The sequence below is a fragment of the Mycteria americana genome, chromosome 9, assembly GCF_035582795.1.
Source record: "Mycteria americana isolate JAX WOST 10 ecotype Jacksonville Zoo and Gardens chromosome 9, USCA_MyAme_1.0, whole genome shotgun sequence".
NCBI classification, from domain to species: Eukaryota; Metazoa; Chordata; class Aves; order Ciconiiformes; family Ciconiidae; genus Mycteria; species Mycteria americana.
The window spans coordinates 1,876,984-1,889,063 of NC_134373.1; the positions used below are offsets into that span (position 1 = coordinate 1,876,984).

At 53.9% G+C, this 12,080-nt stretch overlaps 1 protein-coding gene across 3 annotated transcripts in view; it reads right to left on the reverse strand.

The window, feature by feature from the left end:
- The window catches only part of SH3BP4 (SH3 domain binding protein 4), a 37,743-nt gene that overhangs the window by 11,411 nt on the left and 14,252 nt on the right, over positions 1-12,080 (reverse strand). Inside the window, exons 2-3 of one of the 3 annotated variants that reach the window (XM_075511452.1) lie at positions 6,283-6,471; positions 2,255-2,477 (exon numbers count right to left, since the gene is read on the reverse strand). In XM_075511452.1, the coding sequence (XP_075367567.1) occupies positions 2,255-2,372 (118 nt within the window). In that variant the 5' untranslated portion in view covers positions 2,373-2,477; positions 6,283-6,471. Of the gene's footprint in view, positions 1-2,254; positions 2,478-5,967; positions 6,472-12,080 lie in introns of all 3 variants that reach the window. The other 2 variants (XM_075511451.1, XM_075511453.1) reach the window with 2 other exon arrangements.

Consider the following 12,080-nt stretch of genomic DNA (forward strand, 5'->3'; position numbering starts at 1 on the left):
TCCACTACATCTGGTACATTCACATTCCCCTTCCCCAAAGGGTTCATGATCTAAAGGGACGGGCATTGACATGGGTGGGAAGAGCAGCAGGAGCCAAGACAGGAGAAGCAGCAACTTGTTATCCTCCCGACACAGTCAAGCGCCTTGGCAGCAAGCCTCCCGCTCGACGTAGGGCCCCATGCAGCTGCTCCTGTACGAGACGCCAGCGTCCCACAACCTCGCTAAACCCTGATGAACGACGCACGAGAAGATGCGTTGGAGGGAGTTCTGAGGGAGTGGGAATCGCTTCTTATCAGCTCTCCTTTTCACCTGGCGTGTCGGGATCTAAGCTCCTACGGGCACGTTGCAGAATCGCAGGCATCCCCTTAAATGTTCACATTTAAAATAACAGAAGTTAATTAGGGGGGTTCCCAGCAATTGCTACATGGGAAGAGCCATCATCCTACCAATTTGCTCAGCGGTATCTCCAGGTCTTTGGCCACCAGCTCTTTAGCACTGCCATTGCACTCTCCACGCAAACAGCTACCTGTGCTGCTGCAGGTTAACACGTAACGTTCGCAGGCTAAAAGTGCTCCTGCTCTGCCGTAACCCCTCTCCTGCACACGTGAAACATCTCACATCTCAGTGCAAGAAACAACTAAGGATACCCACTAAGGGCATATCATATTCCTACTTCTTCACGTCACACCAGCCAAAAAAAAAAAAATCAGCATCTCACCTCTCTTACGTAGCACCTGTATTTCAAAGCTCCTCAACAAAAATTAACTCCATTTCTAGAGAAGGCCGCGTAGTTTGAACCCTCAGAAAGAAGCACAGCATCGCCCTCGTGCAGGGCTGTCGCCGTCCTAGCAGCATCTCCAATCTCCCCTTCAGCAGCGCCAGCTCAAAGTCAATTTGCCAGGGGATCCCAACCACGAGCAAAACAGCTGGGCCAAGCCTACAGATGCTCACGCTGTCACCGTATTTATTGCTTTTGTTCTCACTTTTAGGACCTATTTCTGTAAAAAGCACTAGAAATAAGCTGCGGATGATGTTACATCAACGTTCAAATGTGTGTTATCTTGCTAGACAGACCTAAGAAAACAAGGAGAGCTGGATTTTCACCAATACGGAGCTGTACGAGAACTGGGACAGCACCTGCTTCAATAGGCTCGAGAGCTCTCTGGAGGGAAAAGGGGGATTTAAGAAGCACAGGAAGCCCCTAAAATCCCGGAGACAAAGGGACGGCAGATCAGACCGCGCTTCCCCGCGGTCACTAGCTGCAGGCTGGCAGCGCTTCTTGGACCCAGAAAGCACAAGGCAAGGGAAGACAGAGACAAGCAAAGAAAAGTCTTTAAATATACTCTAGGGATCAAAATATTAAGAAGAGAGGAGTTTGCACACATCCTAAACAACTCATCGTTAATCCACTTCCTCTGCCAGCAGGTAGGGAAAGTTGTGAGGACATTTATTCAGCGTAAAACTATATATAAACTCTGTATTGAAACTATTTTACCACCCTGGTAGGATGCCGCTGTTAACGCAGCGCTGCAGCCCGAGCTGTCTGCAGGACGGGGCATTTTCAGCCTCCCCATCCCTTTGGATCAGACGGGCGAGTGGCCATCCCCATGTTCCCCCCGCTGGGCATGCAGCCGGCACGGCGGCAGGGTTACCACAGATGTGCTGAAACCAGCAGACCCCTTGGAGAATACGAGTAATTCCTATTTTTGCATTTAAAACAATCCAGTTTGCAGTGAGAGCATTTGATGTTCGGGTCTCTTCTTGCTACACCTGCAAAAGCAATTGCTTTTGTGCATGTTTATTTTTAAAGGCCCTCAGCACATGCTAACTTCCACCTGGAGTTATTCCTTGGGATTCAGTTCTGCTGCAGGAACAGTAGTTTCCCTCTCACCTGAATGCAGCTTTTATGCTGGGTAAGATAACCACAGCTAAAGAAAAAGCGATAAAAGGAAGAAAAAGGATTATTCAAGCAACATGCGAGCTCGCAGCTCCAGGGAAGGGGAAAACACACCCTTGCAACCGCCCTGTTGCTGTCACCTCTCCCGGCTGCTGGATCTCCTGGTGCCAGGTCCATGCCTGTCCTTGCACCCGTGGATGCGCTTGTCTGCGCTTGCTGCTCTTCCCCATCAGCTGCTGTCTGCTAATTATTAACCAACCCCCCTCCCAGACCTTGGGGGCGAGAGGATGCACCCGAATTAAGGAGGGGGCATCGTCCCCACCCATCCCGCGGGGGTCCCCACCCGTCCCTCCGCACCTTTGACGTCGCAGAGGCTGGTCTCGGCGAAGCCCTCGCCAAGGTCGATGAGCGTCCCCTCCGACTTGCACCGCGGCAGGCCGCCCGAGTTGGCCGCCCGGATCCTCTGCGCCGCCATCGCCGGCCCACCGACCCCGCCGGTCCCGGGGGGCACTAGGTGGCCATGGCCTCTCCGCGAGCAAAGCCGGCTATGGGGACGCTGGTGTCACCTTGGGGAACCAGCCTGGGGGAGAGAAACGAACCCCAGCACATTAGCAAAGGCTCCAGGTCCCACCATGCCACCCACACGCCGACCACGCTCTCCCCAGGCGCACGCCGACCCTGCAGTGCCGATACAGGAGAACATCCTCATGTTCTCCATAAAGCATCATGAAAGATAACCTGGGTGCTCCTAATAAGCACGGCACTGCCTACAAATCACCAAGGGCTTTGGGTAGCGAGACAGCCTAGTCTGCACGATGCTACTGCTGGCCACAACCCCGTACGAAGCAGCCCTCTTGCCTTTAAGAGTTATTTGGGGATACGCCGCTCCCAGGCTCGTAAATTGGTCCTTCTCCCCACTTCGTAAGGGCTGTCAGCGCATTTGCACATTGCTGTAATAGGTATTTATAAAACCATCGAGCACTCGGGTGCTGTAGGAGCCCAGCACAGGGGTTAGTGAGCATGGAGGGCCCACGGGACCAGGTTTTTGCATGTTCAACCAGGTCGTCGCTGCCTCCCGCTGCAGCACCAGGATCTCCCGGGATGGGGACGGGCTCTTCGCGCTTGCTCCCTGCATCCTGCATCCCTGGCCAACTGGGCAGGGAGCGGGCAGAGAAACGTCCCTTCTTGCACCGACTGCCCAGCTTCACTTGAGCTGCTGCATGGAGCCACTATAGGGATGATAACGGGCGGAGACAAGTTTCCAAAAGGAAAAAGAAAAATAAAGGGCTTTTTCCTCCTTTTTTTTTTTTTTCAGAAACACTTGCAAAAATACTTCCAGAAACCCTGTGGAAGAGCAGCTGCATCAGCAAGCCAGAGCCAAGAGGAAAATTAACCCATTTCCCGGTGCCCGCAGAACACGCTGGCACTTCAACCACCAGCATAGCGGCTGATGCAAGCGCTGGTAAGTCCTCCTCTGGTGTCACCCGTGTCCTCTGGAGCTTGGAGGGTGGCCAGCAAGGCCCGGTGTCTCTCTGCTAGCTGAAGCAGCAGAGCCCGAGCCACGCTTTGCTCCTTCAGGTTTGCACCACAGAGTAGGTATGCGGTTCGACGTACCCGGCACCATCCCGGTAAATCCTGCCGTCCAGCATCCCTACAGACATCCCTACACCCTGCTCCCTACACACCTGCCACAAAACTCCAGCCAGGCTGCAAGGCACTAACAGCTCTTAAATATAAAAGCCCTGTGCAATTAAAAGTTATATCCAAATCCCCTGCTTGAGTTCAGCAACCCAAAGGGCTTCTCATCCGCTCCTAGCACTGTTTTTTCCTTCTCCCTGTTTTTCCTTTCTCCCCCTCCCATGCAATTTTTTTCTCTCCCTCTGCTTGAAAATCAGATCATGCAGAAAATAACCCCCAAACCCAAATTCCTTAGGTGGGAATACGGAGCTGATGGAAACGTGAAGACAAGCGCCGATTGCCTTGGCTGCAGCCGGCTGTTATCAAACCAGTACGTCTCTCTCCGCTGGCACGGCAAGGAGGAGCAGCAAGCCCTGAAGGAGTCGGTGCCCTTTTCTGGAATGCAGTAAGAGGAAATTTGCAGGGGGGAGCCTGAGCAGGAGATACTCCAGCCTGCTTGAAATGCTTCCCAAGGAATCCCCCAGGCCCGGTATGCCGGGAATGTGGTTAGCTGGAAGGGATGCACCAGGCTCCAGCCAGAAAAGGGGAGAACTTGTGTGCAAACACTTTTCCCTTTGAGAAGAGCACTGGTTTGGGTCCTGCTGGGAGCACTCCAAGGGGAGAGGGCTTGGCAGGCATTAAATACAGAGAAACCAGGCTCTGAGTCAAGATTGAGCTTATCAGAGCCGGGCCAGGTAAGACAGGGGACTTGGAGCTGCCGTCAGCGGCCAGAAAAAGCAGTAAGCAGTCAGTGGGAAGGGGGGACCGGAGGAAAGATGCTGTCGTTAGCTAGCATGGTTCACCATCCAGCCAGCTCACCCCTTTGCAAAGCTCCACCGCGGCGGGCAGGATGATGTTTCGCATTGATGCCAGGCACTGTTTGGGATTGCACATTTTCCAGCTGGCGTGCAAGACGCTAAACACTTACTGCTTCCCCCTAAAGAGACCCTGCAGACACTAGGTAAGCTCTTGTAGGGCTTTTTTTTTTTTTTTTTGTCCCTAGCTGGAGGGTTCAAGCCCTCCGCGGCTACACAGGCACAAAATTCAGCACGAGGTGTGCAGCGTCATCGCAGAAATAGCTCAAGTGGCAAAGTTTTCACCAATTTTAGCAACGCTTGCACACAATCCCGTGGAAAAATTAAAAACGCTTTGACAGCGCAAAGGTCACCTCTGCTTGGTGAGCACTGCACGAAGCAAGAAAGAAACCAGGCACAGGTAGACGATTTTACTGTGAATCGAAGTGCAAATCATGAATATATTTTTAAACACCTGCCTGGTAGTCCAGCGCCAAATCAATTTTTATATCAATCATTACAGCTGTGCACCGACAACTCTCACCGACGCATCCACGCGCCTCGCAGTGCCTGGCATTTGCAGGGATGCTCTCCCTGCCTGTATTTATGTAACTATATGGGAAGCTTTACGCTAAAGGTCTGGACAGATGTGGTCCTGTGGAGAAACGGCTGGAAAAAATCCCCCCTACACACACCCTGCAGTCTCAAAAGGCAGCAAGAACGTACATTAAAATGAGTGATTACGAAAAGGTATTTCCTCTCCCAAAAGCAGCGTTTTGGCTGCATCTCAGTCCATCTGGATGTAGCAACGCTCTCACACACACGAAAGGATGGGGGTGCAGCCCCCCCACGGCTGGACTTGGGGTGGGAGCTGTGCTTTAGAGCCGACTGTCCCAGGGGACGGACCCCAGATGTTTCTGAATGCAGAGGCAGGACAGATAACCAGCAAGCCTTCCAACTCGGGCTGCGCGAGAATAAAAGGGGACAGCTGGGAACAGGGTGGGGGGAAACAAGGGTGGACAGGGCAAGATTTGTTTAGAAATCACTTCTGCAGCCACAGCCGGGACAATGGTCTGCTAACTCCTCTGAAAGCACTTTAAATATAGCCTAGGATTAAATATAGACTAGGAAAAACCCAGCCCCATCTGTTTACCCAAAGCCATGAACAGCATCCGAAATGAACGGGAGGGGGGAGGAAACCGGTGAGCAACCGGAGCTCGCCCCGCGCGAGCGAGGAAGGCGACAGCATCTCGTCGTGCAACCAGCTCAAAGGCACCCACACCTGCTTTTCACAGCTTTTTTTTTTCCCCTCCCACGAGGGAAAGGCAATGCTGCAGGGTAAAATCCAACCGTGCAAGCCAGGAGGACCTGCTGCGTGCTTCCCCCACCCCAAGTAATCCAGCAGGCAGCTTTGCAGGCAGCAGGCAGGCAGCAGCTGCCCGGGTCGGGGCTCCACGGTGGTTACACCCCACGGTACCGGCCGTGTACTATTCTTTCCAAAATCCTAAATGGGCTTTGCTGAGGGTTGGGCAAAGCTTTAAGGGAAGCCCCGACGAGCACGTTCCCACAGCTGCTGGCTGGCACCCCGCGAATCCTCACCAGCTTTCTGGGGCATGGAAGTGCCCGGGATGGTGCTGCCCTCGGACTGGCACGGTGGGGGGCTTCTCTCCGGATACCCCTTGCTCCTACGCCGGCATCACGTGGGGTGACACAGCGGCTGTGTCACCTCCCCGCCCCATCTGCTGGGCTTCGGCTGCCCGGGGGACATCACGAGATGGCCGTCCTGTGAGTCACCCGTCAGGGGAACAGCAGAGCTGTCTTCAACAGGGACTTGCAGAGCGGGGATTCAACTTTGCTTTAGCTGGGGCTATCGATAAGATTTTGGGGAGGGACAGATGGGACGTGCAGACAGACCTAGCCGTGCTCCTCTCTGCGGAGACGCTGGCTACGTCTGAAGGCGCGGAAGCGCTGTCGTGAGCAAGCTGGGGAGCAGCGAGCAGGATCCCTAGGGTCTTGGATAAGTGCCCTACCTACTCCTGGATCTCCTCCCCGCCAGGCACAGAGAAGTAGCAGGAGGGTCTAGGGTTGATGATGGTGTAGCACCTATTAAAAAAAAAAAAAAAATCTATTGAAACCTCTTAAACCCCCCCCAAAGGTCTTTTTCCTGCAGTGTTCGAATGCATGGCGTTCAGCTGATTTCTAAACACCACCATTTCCTGGCACGCAGCGGCACAGAAAAGGTTAAAAATAACTTCTGCATACTCTCTGGGATGGCTCAGCCCGGAAACTCAACCGCAAGCTTTCCCCTCCCGGCCCCGCAGACCCAGGGGAGCCCCCCCGAGACCCCCCGGCGCAGGCTCCACGGTGGGGCCGGCAGCAGAGCCCCGTCCTCCCCAGTGCTCCCAGCTCCATCCATCACGCCAAGCTGGTCCTGACGGGATTATGGTACGGACCCACCTCTGCCCGGACACTGAGCTACAAATCAAAGATGTAGCACGGGCACCCGACCATGCTGAACGGGGTTAGCAGAGAAAAGCAATCCCAGGAAAAATACTCACTGGCAGCGTAAGGCCCACATCTGTGAGCAACAAAATGCGATAAAAACATGGGAATACCTAAAAGTGCAAGGACGGGAAGCAGGATCTGCTGCTGGCCAAGGGGAGGAGTTCTCCAACAAGCACTGACTGCAGCCCGGGTAGGTGGGAGAGGACCCCTCCAAAAGCCTCAATGATGGAAAACCCCTGACTGCCAAGAATTTGGGCTGATAAGACGCGGGAGGGCTGGCGGGGGCAGGCGGTACCAAGCACCATCGGGGCTGGAGATGGAGCCAGGTCCTTCCATGTGCAGCCAAAGGAAGGGCAGTACATGGTACCTGCTGCCAGCAAAGGGAGGTGGGGAGGACCGATCCACAACCCTACCCACCCTGGAGCTCAGCCAAGCCAGGGAGCTACAGGGTCCATCCCACCACGGCACGCACATGTCCATGGGAAGCATCAGGAACAGGAGCCACCATGACACAAGACAGGTCAGCCTTGCAGTAACTACCGTAACCGCATGCCTGTTCTCCCCGGGTAACGCATACAAAGCCCATCAAGCCCTAAGCCCATCAAGCCCTAAGCCCATGGTGTAAGTTCAGGGGAAATCTTCCACCCACCCTTGGCCACAAACTGAAAGGTGGGAAGAGAAGAAAGCTTCTAATCAATCACTCGTCATCCTCTTCCCACACCAAAGCCAAGACCAACTCCAGGCACTTGTTGCTAATGGCTTGCAATTTGCCTTTTCCTTCTCCAAAGTCAAGCTCCCCTGGCTCTCCGACAAACAAAGAAGTGTTTTTGGATGTTTCTTTTAAAAACAGTCAGCTTTGCTTAAATACAAGTGAATTTAACTCTTTGTAGCTAGAAATTCATTTCCCAGAGCCACAGCACTACCCACAGAGCACATTCATCCTACGCAATGAAAATGTTGCTTTTATCACGGCCACAAAACCTCAAGTAACTCAAGACCATACAAGCAGCCACAGAAGAGACTCCTCCTGGAAACCCAGGGGACACGCACAGGGGACACGCCAGCCCCGAAGGAGCTGATCAGGGAGTGCCAGCAGACGAGCCTGGGAGCACCAACACAAACCAGGTTCTGTCACCGCAATGTGCAATGGCCTCCAAAAGAAGCCACTTTTGGCCTCTTTTTTTGGTTAAAATTGCCGGATTTGAGCAAACAGTCTAATTTAGGAACTTGGTTTTGCCCTGCAGATTCTTCACCTTCAAGAGCTTCCTCATGACTACGCTACGACACAACCTGGGCCATTGGGCTTAAGTTGCTCAACACACTTCCACCCAGCAGAAAATGATCTGACCATCTAGAGACTTGCCTGCTTTCTCCACGCTTGTATTAACAGATCCTCCAGCACGTACCGGGAGGTGAAAAACACAACACCCTCTAAATTGGTAATGTCAGCATGGACCCAGCCAGGCCCCCTGCAGCCTCCTACAAGACTGGGACAGCTTTTGAAACTGCTGTCGTCCTCTTGCCACCTGTGGACGCTCAAGACGCACAAGGTGAAGGCTCTTGCAGCTCATCTCTGAGGTCAGTCCCAGAAGGATGGGTTCGTGGCTGACTCCCCACCTTCCACAAGTGGCCACGTAGTGTTATCCATCACTTTCTGCAAGCAAGTATGAGGACAGTATGGCCCAAGGTCCTCTCAGGGCACATGCGGCACTGGGAAAGACCACACGGACTTGTGCAACCCCATCGCTTACCCCCACCAAGCGACCTCCTGCCTGGCATCTGCCCCATCCACCAGTCTGCCCAGTCACACTACCGCAGGACACCATGGAGATACCCTGAAGCACAGTGAGGTATCTTCTGGCCACGGGATGCCTCCGAGGGTCTCCAAATATCTGGTGGCAGCCGAGTGCCAGCAGAGAACAATGGGTTTTGGTTAGCAGGGAGAATGGGACGATTCCTCCTCCCTTTTCTTTGTCCTGGAGACAATGCATCTCGCTCCCCATGATCCCGACCTCTTCCGTAAGGCAGTTTGAGCCTTGCTGCTGAGGACGAATGGGGCAGAGCTGGCCGTTACTGGTTTTTTTCCTTCAGAAGCCTGGCCCAAGCATTTTGCATGTTTGATGCCAGCAATGCTGCATACCCTAGTGATTCCTGACCTTGTCGCCTTCCTCTTATCTCCTCCTCCTACTTCACCACTTGTGTTTGCAAAGCCAATGCTTTTATCTTCCAAAAAAAAAAAAAAAAACCCCAAAAAAACCAAGCCCAACCAAAGGTAAACCACCCCTTAAGACAACACAAAACACAAGCCCTTTGTACCAGAAAGAGCACGTTAGCGTGAACTCACGTACGTCCCGGAACGAGCCTCGGAGCTGCTGATGTGCCGCAACAGAAGACGTGTCGTTTTAGTCCCTTTCCTAGCAAACGAGAAGGGACTCGCGAAAGTACCGGGACCTCCCACCCCTCCCGCAGCACCCTCATCTCCCAGTGGTTTGCTTTGGACCCGATTCCTGCTGCGCGTGGCAAGCGGCGGGGACGCTCGCACCCAGCATCCCTGCCCAGGCATCGCGACGGCGGCAGAGCCGGCTGGAGAGCACGGCCCCGCGCTACGCCGTCCCCTCAGCCCCTGCCAAGCCCTACGGAAAAATCCTGCCCGCGAGCTTAAGCTTGGCTCTGCTCCTGCCGGCTGAGCCCACTGCCAGGCGAGGGCAAGCCAAACACGGCAGGTTTGATGGGGGAGAGGTAGAAGGGAGGAAAAAAATAAAAGTAATTACGGCTGAGCGTGCGTTCCCGGTGTCTGCTGGCACCTGGTGTCCGTGACAACCTCCCTGATGTGGAGGTCACCCTTCGCGAGCGCAGCAGGAAGGATGGGAAAGCTTCCTTTTACAGCAACAGCTTTGGAGCACAAGTCCTGTTGGATATCCATCTCCAGCGCTGACTTTCAAGTGACTCAAATATAGATTAGGTGTCTTTGGCGGGGCGGGGGGGAAGAGAGCTTTCCCTGCAGGACCTCCTGCCGCTGCCCAGCACAGCCTCCAGCCCAGCCACTGATTTTGGTCACCCGTGTCCCATGCAATCAGCCACCGAGTCAGGAGAAAGCACTGCAGAAGCCAGCGAGACTGGGTCACGTACGGCCTGAGCGCCACGCGTGGTGAGGAGAGCCGGATGCCTTGGCATCAAGCAGAGAGCAGCACCGATGCGCTGACTGCCCAGGCAGAGGAGCGTCCCGGAGATGCGGGTACCACCCTCAAGCATCCACAGCAACTTCAAAGCCCTGCTCCCCCCTCCTCCCAAATCGCTGAAAATGGTGCCAGTGTGGCCAAGGTTTAAAAAGCCTGCAGGTGCAGGAAGGCGCTGGCAGTGCTGTACACAGCAGGAACCCTCAAGAGTTTATAGGACCATAAAAATGATGGTCCTGGGCTGACAGCCCAGGTCCTATTACCCGACAGCAACGCTTCCCAGCAATAAAACCATTACACACACCTGAGTCCTGATAATATAGCAGGGAAGTAAATAAAGTTGTACTTGCTTCCATGGTTTCAAGGCTACCACAGGCTGCAAGACCAGGCATCCCCAACAAAACAAGGCAGAGGGACATCTCCAGTGGCACAGTCCTTGGTGCAGCCGATGCTGCCGCAACCCCAGCACAGAGAGCGGGGTACCTCCTGGCACACCCCAAGAACAGACTTCTCTGTTCCATAAAACTAATGAAAACAAAAAAAGTAGTGTCTGCCCAAACATCTCATGGTGAAGGAATGTGACTGAAGGAGAGGACCTCAACAGAGGGAGACCTCAACAGAGGGAGACCTCAACAGAGGGAGACCTCAACAGAGGGAGACCTCAACAGAGGGAGACCTCAACAGAGGGAGACCTCAACAGAGGGAGACCTCAACAGAGGGACACCTCAACAGAGGGACACCTCAACAGAGGGACACCTCAACAGAGGGACACCTCAACAGAGGGACACCTCAACAGAGGGACACCTCAACAGAGGGACACCTCAACAGAGGGACACCTCAACAGAGGGACACCTCAACAGAGGGACACCTCAACAGAGGGACACCTCAACAGAGGGACACCTCAACAGAGATTCTCTGCCCATTTTGCAACCTCAGCTGGACCTCTTGTCCAGGGGAGAATTTGTTCAGTCTTCCCTTAAACCCACGTACACTTTTTGCCTCCAGAATGTCCTTTGGCAAGGAACTCCACGAGCCTGCTGCCCAGGTGGTGGAAAACCCACCTCCATCAGGAACAGGCTCTCACCAGCCCTGTCTGATGTCCACTAGCCCTCATATCAGAAGAGGCAGAGTTCAGTCCCCATCCACCCTTTCCCTACTGTCTGCTCAATGTTCTTCCAACAGAAAAAACACTTCCTAATTCAGGTGGGGCAGTCCCAAAGGTGTTTCTGGATTTTTTTTAATAGGGAGCTGTGGATGGACTCTCCTCTGCCATGGCACAGAGTTTGTTCCAGCCAAGTCCCCATCTAGACCAACAAAAGCACAAAAACCCCAGAATCTCATCCAGCACCGAGCTCCCAGGGGTTAAATGTAAAAGTTGCAAACTCAAGTTTAAAACCCTTGGAGAGAACAGGAGCCCAGGAGAGCACCTTCTTCCTCCAAGCCCTTGCGGCTCCTCCGAAGTCCTTCAGGAGCCCAAGAGCTCACCTCGGCCGAAGCGAGACCGCTCCTGAGGGATGCTCAGGGCCCAAAGCAAGGACCAAGCGCCTTTCAATCCAGGGGAACTCAGATTTGAGCCGGATCAAGCAACAGCACAAGCTCATGCAGGCAATCGGTGGCAGAGGAGAAACAAAACCCAGATTTCGAGAGCCACAATCCAGCCGCTGGCCAGAGGGAGACACTTCTGAAGAAGAAACAGCCTTGTCTGACAACAGACATCCCGCCTGTGGCTCACAGTCATCATCCCCTGCCTTGGAAGAGGACGAAAATCCTCATTTTATTTTTTAAGCACTGCAGACTGATTGGTGGGTTAATCTAAGGGCACATCTGCACTCTGGCACAGACATCTGCATGAGCTGGTCTGGAGCAGGGATAGTGGGCAAAGCCCTTCGGCCGTTGCCAGCACCTGCTCTGCCCACTGGTGACACCAGCTCTCAGTTGATGGAGGAACAGTACGGACACCATGCCGTGGCCCCACTTAGGACCATCACCAGGAGAAACCATACCCACTGCTCCCCATGTGATGCTGTGGTG